Consider the following 16,822-nt stretch of genomic DNA (forward strand, 5'->3'; position numbering starts at 1 on the left):
CCCCCAAACCCCCCCCAGGACCCCCCAATCCCCCCCAATCCCCCCCCAATCCCCCCCAGGACCCCCAAATCCCCCCAATCCCCCCCAGGACCCCGCCCACCTCCAGCCAGCACCAGCAGCTGGCAGAGCCCCCCGAGGCGGGCGGGGGTCGCGGGGGGGTCCCCCAAGGGCAGGAACCGGATCCGGAGCGGCAGCGGAGCCAGGGCCCTGGGGGAGGGGCGGGGGGTTTCGGGGGGGCTGGGGGGGTTTCGGGGGTCCTGGGGGGGAGGGGCGGGGGGTTTGGGGGGGTCCTGGGGGGGTTTGGGGGTCCTGGGGGGAGGGGCGGGGGGTTTCGGGGGGTCCTGGGGGGGTTTGGGGGTCCTGGGGGGATTTGGGGGGGATTTGGGGGGTCCTGGGGGGGTTTGGGGGGGATTTGGGGGGGTCCTGGGGGGGCTGGGGGAGATTTGGGGGGGATTTGGGGGTCCCTGGGGGGGGCTGGAGGGTCTGGGGGGGTCCTGGGGGGGTCCTGGGGGTCTGGGGGGGTCCGGGGCAGATTTTGGGGTCCTGGGGGGTCTGGTGGGGGGTTTTGGGGGTCTGGGGGAGATCTGGGGGGATCTGGGGGAGATTGGGGGGTCCTGGGGGGTCTGAGGAGTGAGATTTGGGGGCGTTTTGGGGGTCCTGGGGGGGAGATTTGGGGTCCCGGGGGAGGATTTGGGGGTCCTGGGGGGGTTTGGGGGGCCAAGGAAGGATTTGGGGTGTCTGGGGGGGTCGGGGACACTCGGGGGGGGCCCGGGGCACTCACCCAGCGGGTTGGGGTCGTCACTGGGGGGGTCCCGCTCCCCGGTGGGGGGGTCCCCGGTTTGGGGGTCCCCTGCATGGGGGTCCCGGTCCCCATTTCGGGGGTCTCCGGTCTGGGGGTCCCCGGTTTGGGGGTCCCCGGTCTGGGGGTCCCCGGTTTGGGGGTCCCCATTTCGGGGGTCCCCATTTCGGGGGTCCCCCGGGGGGGGCTCCCCGGTGAGCAGCTCGTGCAGCAGCGCCGTGACCGCGGCCAGCGACAGCTCGGAGGCGCTCTGGGGAGGGGTCCCGTGAGACCCCCGCCCCAAAATAACCCCCCCAAAATAATCCCCCCAAAATAAACCCCCCCGGTCCCGTGAGACCCCCGCCCCAAAATAAACCCCCCAAAATAAACCCCCCCGGTCCCGTGAGACCCCCGCCCCAAAATAACCCCGTGTGCCGTGAGACCCCCGCCCCAAAATAAACCCCCCAAAATGAACCCCCACTGTCCCGTGAGACCCCCGCCCCAAAATAACCCCCCCAAAATGAACCCCCACTGTCCCGTGAGACCCCCGCCCCAAAATAACCCCCCAAAATAAACCCCCCCAAAATAACCCTCCCTGTCCCGTGAGACCCCCGCCCCAAAATAACCCCCCCGGTTCCGGGAGACCCCCGCCCCAAAATAATCCCCCAAAATAAACCCCCCAAAATAACCCCCCCTGTCCCGTAAGACCCCCGCCCCAAAATAAACCCCGCCCCAAAATAAACCCCCCAAAATAACCTCCCGGTCCCGTGCGACCCCCCCCAATAACCCCCCCGGTCCCGTGCGACCCCCCCCCAATCCCCCCCCCCACCTCCGCGCCGCTCCGGTGCCCGCCGGGCCCGAGGCCGAAGCTGAGGAACGGGCCGGTGACCGTGTCCCCCCAGTAGGCGGGCGGCGACCGCGACTGCCCGTCCTGGGGGCGCGGCGGCCGTCAGCCCGGGACCCCCGGGACCCCCCGGTACCCCCCCGTAACCCTCTCCCATTATCCCCCCCGTTAATCCCTCCCGTTATCCCCCCCATTATCCTCCCGTTAATCCCCCGTTATCCCCTGTTATTCCCCCGTTATCCCCCCGTTAATCCCCCGTTATCCCCCGTTAATCCCTCCCCGTTATCCCCCGTTATCCCCCCATTAATCCCCCGTTATCCCCCGTTAATCCCCCGTTAATCCCTCCCCGTTATCCCCCGTTAATCCCTTCCCGTTATCCCCCCGTTATCCCCCCCTTAATCCCCCGTTAATCCCTCCCCGTTATCCCCCCGTTATCCCCCCCCGTTAATCCCCCGTTATTCCCCCATAATCCCCCGTTAATCCCTCCCGTTATCCTCCCGTTAATCCCCCGTTATCCCCCGTTAATCCCTCCCCGTTATCCCCCGTTAATCCCTCCCCGTTAATCCCTCCCCGTTATCCCCCGTTCATCCCCCGTTATCCTCCCGTTAATCCCCCGTTATTCCCCCCGTTATCCCCCGTTAATCCCCCGTTATTCCCCCCGTTATCCTCCCGTTAATCCCCCGTTAATCCCCCCGTTATCCCCCCATTATCCTCCCGTTAATCCCTCCCCGTTATCCCCGTTATCCCCCGTTATCCTCCCGTTAATCCCCCGTTATCCCCGTTATCCCCCCGTTATTCCCCCCCGTTAATCCCCCGTTATTCCCCCCCGTTATCCTCCCGTTAATCCCCCGTTATCCCCCCTTAATCCCCCGTTAATCCCTCCCCGTTATCCCCGTTATCCCCCCCCGTTAATCCCCCGTTAATCCCTCCCCGTTATCCCCCCTTAATCCCCCGTTAATCCCCCGTTATCCCCGTTATTCCTCCCCGTTAATCCCTCCCCGTTATCCCCCGTTAATCCCCCGTTATCCCCCGTTATCCCCCCGTTATTCCCCCCGTTATCCCCCGTTAATCCCTCCCCGTTAATCCCTCCCCGTTAATCCCCCGTTACCCCCCGTTACCCCCGGTGCACTCACGGCGCGGGGCCGGGGGTCGCTCAGCACCGTCGGGTTCGGGGTCGCGCCGCCTCCCCCGAAGGCGTCGCCGTTCTCCCGCCAGCGCCCGAACTCGCCCGGTGACACCGACGTGGCCTTGGGGACACCGGGGGTGGCCTCGGGGACACCGGCCGGGGCCCGGAGCCGCCGGGATCCCGGGAAAAGCCCTCGGGGCTGTCCCCGGTGTCCCCGGGTCCCCGTCCGGTATTTACCGGGACCTCCCCGCTGTCCCCTCCCGGTCCCCGGTGTTCCCGTCCGGTATTTACCGGGACCTCCCCGCTGTCCCCCGTTCTCCCCGGTGTCCCGCCGGTATTTACCGGGACCTCCCCGCTGTCCCCGGTGTCCCCGTCCGGTATTTACCGGGACCTCCCCGCTGTCCCCCGTTCTCCCCGGTGTCCCGCCGGTATTTACCGGGACCTCCCCGCTGTCCCCGGTGTCCCCGTCCGGTATTTACCGGGACCTCCCCGCTGTCCCCTCCCGCTCCCCGGTGTCCCCCCCCGGGATGTCCCCGAGGCTTCCCGGCTGTCCCCGGGTCCCCGTCCGGTATTTACCGGGACCTCCCCGGTGTTCCCCGTTCTCCCCGGTGTCCCCCGCGGTGTCCCGGTGTCTCCGCCCCGTCCCGGTGTCCCGGTGTCTGTCCCGGTGTCCCCCTCGCTGTCCCCGGTATCCCCGCTGTCCCCCCGGTGTCCCCGCCCCGTCCCGGTGTCCCCTCGCTGTCCCGGTGTCCCGGTATCCCCCCGGTGTCCCGGTGTCTGTCCCGCTGTCCCGGTGTCCCCCCCGGTGTCCCGGTGTCCCCCCGGTGTCCCGGTGTCCCCGTCCCGGTGTCCCGGTGTCTGTCCCGGTATCCCCCCCGGTGTCCCGGTGTCCCCGCCCCGTCCCGGTGTCCCCCTCGCTGTCCCGGTATTCCCCCGGTGTCCCGCCGCTGTCCCCGGTATCCCCCCCGGTATCCCCCCTGGTGTCCCGGTGTCCCCCCCGGTGTCCCGGTGTCCCCCCGGTGTCCCCGTCCCGTCCCGGTGTCCCCCTCGCTGTCCTGGTATCCCCCCCGCTGTCCCGGTGTCCCCCCCGGTGTCCCACCGGTGTCCCGGTGTCCACCCCGGTATCCCTGCTGTCCCCGGTGTCCCACCGCTGTCCCCGGTGTCCCCGCCCCGTCCCGGTGTCCCCCCGGTGTCCCAGTGTCCCCCCCGGTGTCCCCCCCGGTGTCCCGGTATCCCCCCTGGTGTCCCGGTATCCTCGCTATCCCCGGTGTCCCCCCGGTGTCCCGGTGTCCCCCCCGGTGTCCCCGTGTCCCCCCCGGTGTCCCGGTATCCCCCCCGGTGTCCCGGTGTCCCCCCCGGTGTCCCACCGGTGTCCCGGTGTCCCCTCGCTGTCCCGCTGTCCCGGTATCCCCACCGGTGTCCCGGTGTCCCCCCCGGTGTCCCGGTGCCGCCGTTACCCCGCGCGGGTGCAGCACCATCCGCAGCTCCCAATCCGCCACGGCCGCCCGGGACTCGTAACGGGGCCCGAGGCGCCGCCGCAGCCGCCGGTCCCAGCCCGGGGGCCCCGGTACCGGCCCCGGTTCGGCCTCCGGTACCGGCCCCGGTTCGGATCCCGGGCCCGGCAGCGCCCGCTCCCAGCGCCGCAGAACCGCCTCGAGCGCGTCCCGGTCCCGGCACTGCGGGAGGAGCAGCCCGGTACCGGAGAGCACCGGGACCCCGAGAGCCGGTACCGGAGAGCACCGGGACCCCGAGGGCCGGTACCGGAGAGCACCGGGACCCCGAGAGCCGGTACCGGACAGAACCGAGACCATGAGAGCCGGTACCGGACAGCACCGGGACCATGAGAGCCGGTACCGGACAGCACCGGGACCATGAGAGCCGGTACCGGAGAGCACCGGGACCCTGAGAGCCGGTACCGGAGAGCACCGGGACCCCGAGAGCCGGTACCGGAGAGCACCGGGACCCTGAGAGCCGGTACCGGAGAGCACCGGGACCCCGAGAGCCGGTACCGGAGAGCACCGGGACCCCGAGAGCCGGTACCGGAGAGCACCGGGACCCTGAGAGCCGGTACCGGACAGAACCGGGACCCCAAGAGCCGGTACCGGACAGTCCCGGTGACCCGGCTCCGGTACCGGACAGTCCCGGGACCCCGAGAGCCGGTACCGGACAGCACCGGGACCCTGAGAGCCGGTACCGGACAGAACCGGGACCCCGAGAGCCGGTACCGGACAGCACCGGGACAATGAGAGCCGGTACCGGACAGCACCAAGACCCCGAGAGCCGGTACCGGACAGAACCGGGACCCCAAGAGCCGGTACCGGACAGCACCGGGACCCTGAGAGCCGGTACCGGACAGCACCGGGACCCTGAGAGCCGGTACCGGACAGAACCGGGACCCCGAGAGCCGGTACCGGACAGCACCGGGACAATGAGAGCCGGTACCGGACAGCACCAAGACCCCGAGAGCCGGTACCGGACAGAACCGGGACCCCAAGAGCCGGTACCGGACAGCACCGGGACCCTGAGAGCCGGTACCGGACAGCACCGGGACCCTGAGAGCCGGTACCGGGACCCCGAGAGCCGGTACCGGACAGAACCGGGACCCCAAGAGCCGGTACCGGACAGTCCCGGTGACCCGGCTCCGGTACCGGACAGAACCGGGACCCCGAGAGCCGGTACCGGACAGCACCGGGACCCTGAGAGCCGGTACCGGACAGTCCCGGTGACCCTGAGAGCCGGTACCGGACAGCACCGGGACCCCGAGAGCCGGTACCGGACAGCACCGGGACCCTGAGAGCCGGTACCGGACAGAACCGGTGACCCTGAGAGCCGGTACCGGACAGAACCGGTGACCCGGCTCCCGGTACCGGACAGTCCCGGTGACCCTGAGAGCCGGTACCGGACAGCACCGGGACCCTGAGAGCCGGTACCGGACAGTCCCGGTGACCCTGAGAGCCGGTACCGGACAGCACCGGGACCCTGAGAGCCGGTACCGGAGAGCACCGGGACCCTGAGAGCCGGTACCGGACAGCACCGGGACCCCGAGAGCCGGTACCGGACAGAACCGGTGACCCGGCTCCCGGTACCGGACAGTCCCGGTGACCTGGCTCCCGGTACCGGACAGCACCGGGACCCCGAGAGCCGGTACCGGACACTCGCGGTGTTGTCCCGGTGTTCCCCAGAACCCTGGTACCGGCCAGTCCCGGTTTCCCGGCACCCGGTACCGGCCAGCCCTTCTCTCCCGGTATCCCCAGAACCCCGGTACCGGTGTCCCAGTCCCGGTCAGTCCCGGTGTCCCTGGTCCCGGTTGGTCCCGGTATCCCCAGTCCCGGTATCCCTGGTCCCGGTATCCCCAGTCCCGGTCAGTCCCAGTGTCCCAGTCCCGGTGTCCCTGGTCCCGGTCAGTCCCGGTTGGTCCCGGTATCCCCAGTCCCGGTATCCCTGGTCCCGGTATCCCCGGTCCTGGTCAGTCCCGGTGTCCCTGGTCCTGGTTGATGCGGTATCCCCGGTCCCGGTGTCTCTGGTCCCGGGTCAGTCCCGGTATCCCCGGTCCCGGTCGGTCCCAGTGTTCCCGGTCCTGGTGTCTCTGGTCCCGGTGTCCCCGGTCCCGGAGTTCCCGGTGTCCCCGGTCCTGGTCAGTCCCGGTATCCCCGGTCCCGGAGTTCCTGGTATCCCCGGTCCCGGTCGGTCCCAGTGTTCCCGGTCCCGGTGTCTCTGGTCCCGGTATCCCCGGTCCCGGAGTTCCCGGTCAGTCCCGGTATCCCCGGTCCCGGGTCTCTGGTCCCGGTCAGTCCCGGTGTCCCCGGTCCCGGTCGGTCCTGGTGTCCCGGTCAGTCCCGGTATCCCCAGTCCCGGTATCCCCGGTCCCGGTCGGTCCCAGTGTTCCCGGTCCTGGTGTCTCTGGTCCCGGTGTCCCCGGTCCCAGAGTTCCCGGTCAGTCCCGGTGTCCCCGGTCCCGGTCGGTCCCGGTGTCCCGCCCCGCTGCCCGGTGCCGGTGGCGGCTCTGACCTTCATGAGGCGGAGGTCGGCGGGCGCGTCCCAGTCCCGGTGCGGGTCCCGGTGCCGGGGCGGGTCCCGGTCCCGGTCCCGGTGCCGGTCGGAGCGGAGCCAGCGGCGCAGCCGGGCCGCCGCCTCCCGCAGCAGCGCCGCCGTTCCCGGCCGCAGCGAGCCCGAGCCCAGCAGCTCCAGCAGCGCGGCCGCGCGGGCTGCGGCACCGGGAACACCGGGAACACCGGGAAACGGGACAGCGGGAAACGGGAACACCGGGAACCGGGAAACGGGACAGCGGGGTTAGCGAGGGAACCGGGAAACGGGACAGCGGGATTAGCGGGAAACGGGACACCGGGAACACCGGGAACACCGGGAACCGGGAACACCGGGAAACGGGACACCGGGAACACCGGGAACAGCGGGAACCGGGGACAGCGGGAAACGGGAACCGGGGGAAACGGGACAGCGGGGTTAGCAGGAAACGGGACACCGGGAACACCGGGAACAGCGGGAACAGCGGGAACAGCGGGAAACCGGGAAACGGGAACACCGGGAAACGGGAAACGGGGGAAACGGGACAGCGGGGTTAGCGGGAAACGGGACACCGGGAACACCGGGAAACGGGAAACGGGGGAAACGGGAAACGGGGGAAACGGGAACCGGGGGAAACGGGGTTAGCGGGGAAACCGGGAAACGGGACAGCGGGAACACCGGGAACCGGGAACCGGGGGAAACGGGACAGCGGGGTTAGCGGGAAACGGGACACCGGGAAACGGGAACCGGGATAGCGGGGTTAGCGAGGAAACCGGGACACCGGGAAACGGGAACGGGAACCGGGAACGGGAACCGGGAAACGGGGGAAACGGGACAGCGGGGTTAGCGAGGGAACCGGGAAACGGGACAGCGGGAACACCGGGAACGGGGAAAACGGGAACGGGAAACGGGACAGCGGGAACACCGGGAAACGGGGAGAAACGGGACAGCGGGAAACCGGGGAACGGGACAGCGGGAACACCGGGAAACGGGGTTAGCGGGGGAAACGGGGAACCGGGGGAAACGGGAAACCAGGACACCGGGAAACCGGGGGGAAACGGGACAGCGGGAAACCGGGACAGCGGGGGAAACGGGGGGAACCGGGACACCAAAGGGCACCCCGGGGGAAACCGGGGTTAACGGGGGTCACCGGGGGTCACAGGGACACCGGGGGGCACCGGGGCGGGGTACCGGGACACCGGGGGGTCACCGGGGGGTCACCGGGGGTCTCCGGTACCTGCGGGCCGGGGCCGCTCCGGGGCCTCCAGCGCCAGCAGCAGGAACAGGAGCTGGCGAGCCACGGGCTCGGGGCTCTGCTCCGCCACGAACAGCTGCGGGGCACCGGAGAGCCCCGGTAGCACCGGAGAGCCCCGGGAGCACCGGGATAACCCCGGGAGCACCGGGATAACCGCGGGAGAACCCCGGGAGCACCGGGATAACCCCGGTAACCCCGGTAACACCGGCAGAGCCCCGCCCGGCAGCCTCACCCCGCCTCACCGCCGGGCCCGCGATACCGAGCCCGGTGCCCGGTGCCCCCTCCCGGTGCCCCCCCCCGGGGCCGGTCCGTACGGTGATGGCGCGGGCCGGTGCCCGGCGGGCCCGCGCCGCCGTCAGCAGCAGGTGCCGCCCGTCCGCCGCCCCCAGCAGCAGCACCGAGGCCTCCGCCGCGGGCTCCGCCGGCACTGCGGGAACCGGGAGCGGCCGCGGTCACCGGGAGCGGCGGCGGCGGGAGCGGCGGGAGCGGCGGGGGGCGCGGGGCTCACGGTGCAGGCGGAGATCCAGCGCCGGGGACAGCCCCCACCAGCTCACGGTGCCCGCCGCCTCCTCCAGCGCCGCCGCCATGCCGGAGCCGCACCGGGCCCGGTAACGGCCGCCGGCCAATCAGCGCCCGCAGCGCCGCCGCGCCGACCAATGGGCGGCGAGAGCGCCCGCGGGAAACGGCGGCGGACCAATGAGAGGCGAGAGCGCGCGGGGAGGCCCCGCCCACCGGGACGCGGTTGCCGCGGCGAGGCCACGCCCACAATCACCATGGCAACGGCGCTCGTTAGCATAACCACGCCTCTTCATTAGCATAACCACGCCCCCGCGCGCCGCTGAAATTGGGCGATTTTGGGTTTTTTCCCCATTTTCTCCTTTCCGACGCCGCTTCTGCCGCCCCCAACCCCCGGCAGGGCCCGGCCCGGGGGCGGCTCGAGGGTCCCGGGGCTTTTCGGGGGGCCGGAGACCCCCCGGGAGGGAGTTTTGGGGGAACTCCGGACGGTTTTGGGGCAATTTTGGGGCAATTTCGGGCAGTTTTGGGGTCATCGGTCCATGGTGGATTCCTCCGGGGGGGTCTCGAAGCAGAGCTGCAGCAGCCGCTCGCAGAATTCCAGCTCCTCCTGCAGGGGGGAACCAGCCTCAAAATCCCGGGAATTTGCCCCAAAATCCCAGGAATTAGCACCAAAATCCCGGGAATTAGCCCCAAAATCCCGAGAGTTTTTACCCCAAAATCTCGAGGGTTTTTACCCCCAAAAAAACCTTCAAATTTTCGTCAAAATCCCACAGATTTCCTCCCTTAAAATCCCACAGATTGCTGCCCCAAAATTCCAGGGATTTTTCCCCAAAATCCCGAGGATTTGCCCCAAAAATACCAGGAATTTCACGCCCCCCCCCCCCCCCGCCCCCCAAAATCTCATTAATTCCCTCCCCAAAACCCCCGGATTTCACCCCAAACCCCCCGGAATTTCCCCCTGGTTGGTTTTTGCCTAAATTCTCAGGATTTCACCCCAAACCCCTCTGGAAATTCCGCCCCCATTTTGCCCAAAACGGGCGGATTTCACCCCAAACCCTCTGGAATTTCCCCCGGGTTGTTTTTTGCCCAAAACCTCCAGGTTTTACCCCAAACCCCTCTGGAATTGCCCCCCCCCCATTTTGCCCAAAATCCCCGGATTTTCCCCCAAACCCCCTGGAAATTCCGCCCCCATTTTGCCCAAATTCTCAGGATTTTCCCCCAAACCCCTCTGGAATTTCCCCCGGTTGTTTTTTTGCCCAAATTCTCAGGATTTTCCCCCAAACCCCTCTGGAATTTCCCCCGGTTGTTTTTTTGCCCAAAACCGGCGGATTTCACCCCAAACCCTCTGGAATTTCCCCCGGTTGTTTTTTTGCCCAAAACCGGCGGATTTCACCCCAAACCCCCCCGGAATTTCCCCTGGTTGTTTTTTTGCCCAAAACGGGCGGATTTTCCCCCAAACCCCCCCGGAATTTCCCCAGGTTATTTTTTGCCCAAAACCGGCGGATTTCACCCCAAACCCCCCCGGAATTTCCCCAGGTTATTTTTTGCCCAAAACTGGCGGATTTCACCCCAAAGGCACCTGGAACTGGTCGAGGTCCCGCAGCTGCTCCCGGCGCTGCCGCAGCAGCTCCTCCAGCCCCAGCGCGGGGTCCCGGCACTCCCGGAGCCCCTCGGGGCTGCCCGCGGCCAGGCTGGGGTGAAAAACGGCGATTTTGGGAAAATCCAACACGGAAACGGCAAAAATCCCCCAAAACAGCCCAAAAAACACCCAAAAATCCCCCAAAACAGCCCCAGAAATCCCCCAAACCCCCCCAAAGCAGGCCCGGCACTCCCGGAGCCCCTCGGGGCTGCCCGCGGCCAGGCTGGGGCGAAAAACGGCGATTTTGGGAAAATTTGTAACAGAAACGGCAAAAATCCCCCAAAACAGCCCAAAAAACACCCAAAAACTGCCCCAAAACAGCCCCAAAAATCCCCCAAACCCCCCCAAAGCAGGCCCGGCACTCCCGGAGCCCCTCGGGGCTGCCCGCGGCCAGGCTGGGGTGAAAAACGGCGATTTTGGGAAAATTTGTAACAGAAATGGCAAAAATCCCCCAAAACGGCCCAAAAAACACCCAAAAACTGCCCCAAAATCCCCAAAAACAGCCCCAAAAATCCCCCCAAAGCAGGCCCGGCACTCCCGGAGCCCCTCGGGGCTGCCCGCGGCCAGGCTGGGGCGAAAAACGGCGATTTTGGGAAAATTTGTAACAGAAACGGCAAAAATCCCCCAAAACAGCCCAAAAAACACCCAAAATCCACCCAAAAATCCTCCAAAACAGCCCAAAATCACCCAAATCACAACAAAAATGACATGTCGAGGATTTTGGAGGATTTTGGGCATTTTGCCCCCCAAATTTTGATGTTTTTTCCCCAGAATGTTTGATTTTTTTGGGCAGGATTTTGTGGATTTGGGGTTTTTTTGGGGCATTTTGGGTTTTTTTGGGGGATTTTGGGGATTTGAGGAGGGGTTTCCATCCCCTCAGTGCCCCCAGCCCCTCCCCTTGCCGCCCAAATTTTGATGTTTTTTCCCCTGGATTTTTGGGTTTTTTTCCGGGATTTTGGGTTTTTTTCCTGGGATTTCGGGGATTTTTTGGGTTATTTTGGGTTATTTTGGGTGATTTTGGGTGATTTTGGGTGATTTTGGGGTATTTTGGTGATTTTGGGAGGGTCTCACCTGCAGAGCAGCCCCAGGCCGTGCTCGTGGCCCCAAAACCCCTCCCCTTCCCTGGGTGTTTCCCCCCATTTTTGGGGTTTTTTCCTGGGATTTTTGGGTTTTTTTCCCGGGGTTTTGGGTTTTTTGGGTTATTTTGGGTTATTTTGGGTTATTTTGGTGATTTTGGGTATTTTGGGAGGGTCTGACCTGCAGAGCAGCCCCAGGCCGTGCTCGTGGCCCCCAAGCCCCTCCCCTTCCCTGGGTGTTTCCCCCCATTTTTGGGTTTTTTTCCCGGGATTTTTGGGTTTTTTTCCCGGGATTTCGGGGATTTTGGTTATTTTGGGTGATTTTGGGTGATTTTGGGTATTTTGGGGGGGTCTGACCTGCAGAGCAGCCCCAGGCCGTGCTCGTGGGCGCCGTCGTGCTCCGAGCGCAGCAGCGCCGCCGCCCGCGCCACCAGGCCCTGCTGCAGCAGCGGCCCTGCGGTTTGGGGCGAAAAACGGCGGTTTTGGGTCACTGGGGGTTTGGGGTGAGAAACGGGGATTGGGGGAAAAAACGGCGATTTTGGGTCATTGGGGGTTTGGGGCGAAAAACGGGGATTTGGGGAAAAAACGGGGATTTTGGGTCATTGGGGGTTTGGGGTGAGAAATGGGGATTGCGGGAAAAAACGGGGATTTTGGGTCATTGGGGGTTTGGGGTGAGAAACGGGGATTTTGGGTCATTGGGGGTTTGGGGTGAGAAATGGGGATTTGGGGGAAAAAACGGCGATTTTGGGTCATTGGGGGTTTGGGGTGAGAGAAGGGGATTTGGGGGGAAAAACGGGGATTTTGGGTCATTGAGGGTTTGGGGTGAGAAACGGCGATTTTGGGTCATTGGGGGGTAGGGGTGAGAAACGGGGATTGGGGGAAAAAAAGGTGATTTTGGGTCATTGGGGGTTTGGGGTGAGAAACGGGGATTTTGGGTCATTGGGGGTTTGGGGTGAGAAAAAGGGATTTTGGGTCATTGTGGGTTCGGGGCGAAAAACAGGGATTTTGGGTCATTGTAGGTTTGGGGTGAGAAACGGGGATTTTGGGTTACTGCGGGTTTGGGGTGAAATTTGAGGATTTTGGGGTCAATTCTGGGGGTTTGGGGTGAAACCTGGGGAATTTGGGGTCAATTCTGGGGATTTTGGGGTCAGGAAAGAGAATTTTGGGTCAGGAAAGGGAATTTCGGGGGTTTCTGCGGGAATTTTTGGGGTTTCTGCGGGAATTTTTGGGGTTTCTGCGGGAATTTTGGGGTCAGGAAAGGGAATTTCGGGTCAGGAAAGGGAATTTTGGGGTCAGGGAAGGGAATTTCGGGGGTTTCTGCGGGAATTTTGGGGGTTTCTGCGGGAATTTCGGGGGTTTTTGCGGGAATTTCGGGGCGGTTTGGGGCCGTTTCGGGGCCTGGCGGTTGGGGGGGCCGCGGGGCGGTTTTGGGGTGAATTTGGGGGATTTTGGGGCTGACCTGAGAGGGGCGGGTGCTCGCGGAGCAGGCAGTGCAGCAGGAAGGCGGCGCGGGCGCGCAGGGGGGGCTGGGGGCTCTGCAGGGCCGCCCCCAGCGCCTCCAGCCCCCCCAAATCCTGCAGCTGCTGCAGCCCCTGCGGCTGCGCCCGAACCAGGCCTGGGGAGCAGAAATTGGGGTTAAAAAGGGCAAAATTGGGAAAAAACGGCGAAAAAACGTCGAAAAACGGCAAAAAAACACTAAAATCCGCCCTAAAAACCCCAAAATCCACCCAAAAATCCTCCCCAGATCCTGCAGCTGCTGCAGCCCCTGCGGCTGCGCCCGCACCAGGCCTGCAACGAGGAAATTGGGGTTAAAAAGGGCAAAATCGGGAAAAAACGGCGAAAAAACAGCAAAAAACGGCAAAAAAACGGCAAAAAAACACTCCAAAATCCCCCAAATCCACCCAAAAATCCACCCAAAAATCCTCCCCAGATCCTGCAGCTGCTGCAGCCCCTGCGGCTGCGCCCGCACCAGGCCTGGGGAGCAGAAATTGGGGTTAAAACGGCCAAAATCGGGAAAAAACGGCGAAAAAACGGCGAAAAACGGCAAAAAAACGCCCCAAAACCACCAAAATCCACCCAAAAATCCTCCCCAGATCCTGCAGCTGCTGCAGCCCCTGCGGCTGCGCCCGCACCAGGCCTGGGGAGCGGAAATTGGGGTTAAAAAGGGCAAAATTGGGAAAAAACGGCGAAAAAACGTTGAAAAAACGGCGAAAAACGGCAAAAAAACACCCCAAAACCATCAAAATCCACCCAAAAATCCTCCCCAGATCCTCCCCAGATCCTGCAGCTGCTGCAGCCCCTGCGGCTGCGCCCGCACCAGGCCTGCAACGAGGAAATTGGGGTTAGAAAGGGCAAAATCGGGAAAAAACGGCGAAAAAACGGCAAAAAACGGCAAAAAAACGGCAAAATCTGTCCCAAAAACCCCAAAATCCACCCAAAAATCCTCCCCAAATCCTCCCCAAATCCTCCCCAGATCCTGCAGCTGCTGCAGCCCCTGCGGCTGCGCCCGCACCAGGCCTGGCGAGCGGAAATTGGGGTTAAAAAGGGCAAAATTGGGAAAAAACGGCGAAAAAACGGCTAAAAACGGCAAAAAACGGCAAAAAAACACCCCAAACCCACCCTAAAAACCCCAAAATCCACCCAAAAATCCTCCCCAGATCCTGCAGCTGCTGCAGCCCCTGCGGCTGCACCCGCACCAGGCCTGCAACGAGGAAATTGGGGTTAAAAAGGGCAAAATCGGGAAAAACGGCGAAAAACGGCAAAAAAACGGCAAAAAAACACCCCAAAACCACCAAAATCCACCCAAAAATCCTCCCCAGATCCTCCCCAGATCCTGCAGCTGCTGCAGCCCCTGCGGCTGCGCCCGCACCAGGCCTGGGGAGCAGAAATTGGGGTTAAAAAGGGCAAAATTGGGAAAAAACGGCGAAAAAACGTCGAAAAACGGCAAAAAAACACTAAAATCCGCCCTAAAAACCCCAAAATCCACCCAAAAATCCTCCCCAGATCCTGCAGCTGCTGCAGCCCCTGCGGCTGCGCCCGCACCAGGCCTGCAACGAGGAAATTGGGGTTAAAAAGGGCAAAATCGGGAAAAAACGGCGAAAAAACAGCAAAAAACGGCAAAAAAACGGCAAAAAAACACTCCAAAATCCCCCAAATCCACCCAAAAATCCACCCAAAAATCCTCCCCAGATCCTGCAGCTGCTGCAGCCCCTGCGGCTGCGCCCGCACCAGGCCTGGGGAGCAGAAATTGGGGTTAAAACGGCCAAAATCGGGAAAAAACGGCGAAAAAACGGCGAAAAACGGCAAAAAAACGCCCCAAAACCACCAAAATCCACCCAAAAATCCTCCCCAGATCCTGCAGCTGCTGCAGCCCCTGCGGCTGCGCCCGCACCAGGCCTGGGGAGCGGAAATTGGGGTTAAAAAGGGCAAAATTGGGAAAAAACGGCGAAAAAACGTCGAAAAAACGGCGAAAAACGGCAAAAAAACACCCCAAAACCATCAAAATCCACCCAAAAATCCTCCCCAGATCCTCCCCAGATCCTGCAGCTGCTGCAGCCCCTGCGGCTGCGCCCGCACCAGGCCTGCAACGAGGAAATTGGGGTTAGAAAGGGCAAAATCGGGAAAAAACGGCGAAAAAACGCCAAAAAACGGCAAAAAAACGGCAAAATCTGTCCCAAAAACCCCAAAATCCACCCAAAAATCCTCCCCAAATCCTCCCCAAATCCTCCCCAGATCCTGCAGCTGCTGCAGCCCCTGCGGCTGCGCCCGCACCAGGCCTGGCGAGCGGAAATTGGGGTTAAAAAGGGCAAAATTGGGAAAAAACGGCGAAAAAACGGCAAAAAACGGCAAAAAACGGCAAAAAAACACCCCAAACCCACCCTAAAAACCCCAAAATCCACCCAAAAATCCTCCCCAAATCCTGCAGCTGCTGCAGCCCCTGCGGCTGCACCCGCACCAGGCCTGCAACGAGGAAATTGGGGTTAAAAAGGGCAAAATCGGGAAAAAACGGCGAAAAAACGGCGAAAAAACGGCAAAAAAACACCCCAAAAACCCCAAAATCCGCCCTAAAAACCCCAAAATCCACCCCAAAATCCACCCAAAAATCCTCCCCAAATCCTGCAGCTGCTGCAGCCCCTGCGGCTGCGCCCGCACCAGGCCTGCAACGAGGAAATTGGGGTTAAAAAGGGCAAAATCGGGAAAAAACGGCGAAAAAACGGCAAAAAACGGCAAAAAAACGGCAAAAAAACACCCCAAAAACCCCCAAACCCACCCAAAAATCCTCCCCAAATCCTCCCCAAATCCTGCAGCTGCTGCAGCCCCTGCGGCTGCGCCCGCACCAGGCCTGGGGAGTGGAAATTGGGGTTAAAAAGGGCAAAATCGGGAAAAACGGCGAAAAAACGGCGAAAAACGGCTAAAAACGGCAAAAAAACACCCCAAAACCACCAAAATCCACCCAAAAATCCTCCCCAGATCCTGCAGCTGCTGCAGCCCCTGCGGCTGCGCCCGCACCAGGCCTGCATCGAGGAAATTGGGGTTAAAAAGGGCAAAATTGGGAAAAAACGGCGAAAAAACGGCAAAAAACGGCAAAAAAACACCCCAAAACCATCAAAATCCACCCAAAAATCCACCCAAAAATCCTCCCCAAATCCTGCAGCTGCTGCAGCCCCTGCGGCTGCGCCCGCACCAGGCCTGCAACGAGGAAATTGGGGTTAGAAAGGGAAAAATCGGGAAAAAACGGCGAAAAAACGGCAAAAAACGGCAAAAAAACACCCCAAAAACCCCAAAATCCACCCAAAAATCCTCCCCAAATCCTCCCCAGATCCTGCAGCTGCTGCAGCCCCTGCGGCTGCGCCCGCACCAGGCCTGCAACGAGGAAATTGGGGTTAAAAAGGGCAAAATCGGGAAAAACGGCGAAAAACGGCAAAAAACGGCAAAAAAACACCCCAAAACCATCAAAATCCACCCAAAAATCCTCCCCAAATCCTCCCCAAATCCTGCAGCTGCTGCAGCCCCTGCGGCTGCGCCCGCACCAGGCCTGCAACGAGGAAATTGGGGTTAAAAAGGGCAAAATCGGGAAAAAACGGCGAAAAAACGGCTAAAAACGGCAAAAAAACACCCCAAAACCACCCTAAAAACCCCAAAACCCACCCAAAAATCCTCCCCAAATCCTCCCCAAATCCTGCAGCTGCTGCAGCCCCTAAAACCTCCCCAAAAAAACCCCTAAAAATCCTCCTAAAAATTCCCAAAAACTCCCCAAAACCCCCTAAAAACCCCCAAAAATCCCCTAAAAAAATCGCTAAAAATCAAAAAAAATCCCAAAAAATTCCCAAAAATTCCCAAAAAATCCCGGAACCCCCCGGACTGACAGGAGATGGCGAAGAGCGCGGCGGGGGGCACCCCGGGGTCGGGGTCTCCCCTCAGGACCCCCAAAAACCCCCCAAAAACCCCCCAAAAATCACCTAAAAAAATCGCTAAAAATCAAAAAAAATCCAAAAAAAATCCCAAAAAAATTCCCAAAAATTCCCAAAAAATCCCCGAACCCCCGGACTCACAGGAGATGGCGAA

At 62.6% G+C, this 16,822-nt stretch overlaps 1 protein-coding gene and 1 non-coding gene across 3 annotated transcripts in view; both read right to left on the bottom strand.

Annotated features, from left to right (window-relative positions):
• LOC110476712 (DNA polymerase delta catalytic subunit) overlaps positions 1-4,621 on the bottom strand; it is a 20,182-nt gene extending 15,561 nt beyond the window's left edge. Inside the window, exons 1-5 of the mRNA XM_077789885.1 lie at positions 4,541-4,621; positions 4,206-4,424; positions 2,741-2,869; positions 1,608-1,709; positions 756-1,049 (exon numbers count right to left, since the gene is read on the bottom strand). Coding sequence (XP_077646011.1) covers positions 756-1,049; positions 1,608-1,709; positions 2,741-2,869; positions 4,206-4,424; positions 4,541-4,621 — 825 coding nt within the window. The remainder of the gene's footprint in view (positions 1-755; positions 1,050-1,607; positions 1,710-2,740; positions 2,870-4,205; positions 4,425-4,540) is intronic.
• A 4,190-nt stretch (positions 4,622-8,811) lies between these two features.
• LOC116184774 (uncharacterized) lies at positions 8,812-11,730 on the bottom strand. Of its 2 annotated transcripts, none has more exons than XR_013341542.1 (3): positions 11,615-11,730; positions 10,122-10,233; positions 8,812-9,149 (listed from the first exon to the last, which is right to left on the bottom strand). It is a non-coding gene; the product is annotated as an uncharacterized LOC116184774 (transcript). The 2 variants fall into 2 exon arrangements; XR_013341543.1 differs by lacking the exon at positions 11,615-11,730 and adding an exon at positions 11,253-11,279.
• Between the last annotated feature and the right edge of the window lie 5,092 nt (positions 11,731-16,822).

The sequence above is a fragment of the Lonchura striata genome, chromosome 38 (assembly GCF_046129695.1).
Source record: "Lonchura striata isolate bLonStr1 chromosome 38, bLonStr1.mat, whole genome shotgun sequence".
In the NCBI taxonomy this organism is placed as follows: Eukaryota; Metazoa; Chordata; class Aves; order Passeriformes; family Estrildidae; genus Lonchura; species Lonchura striata.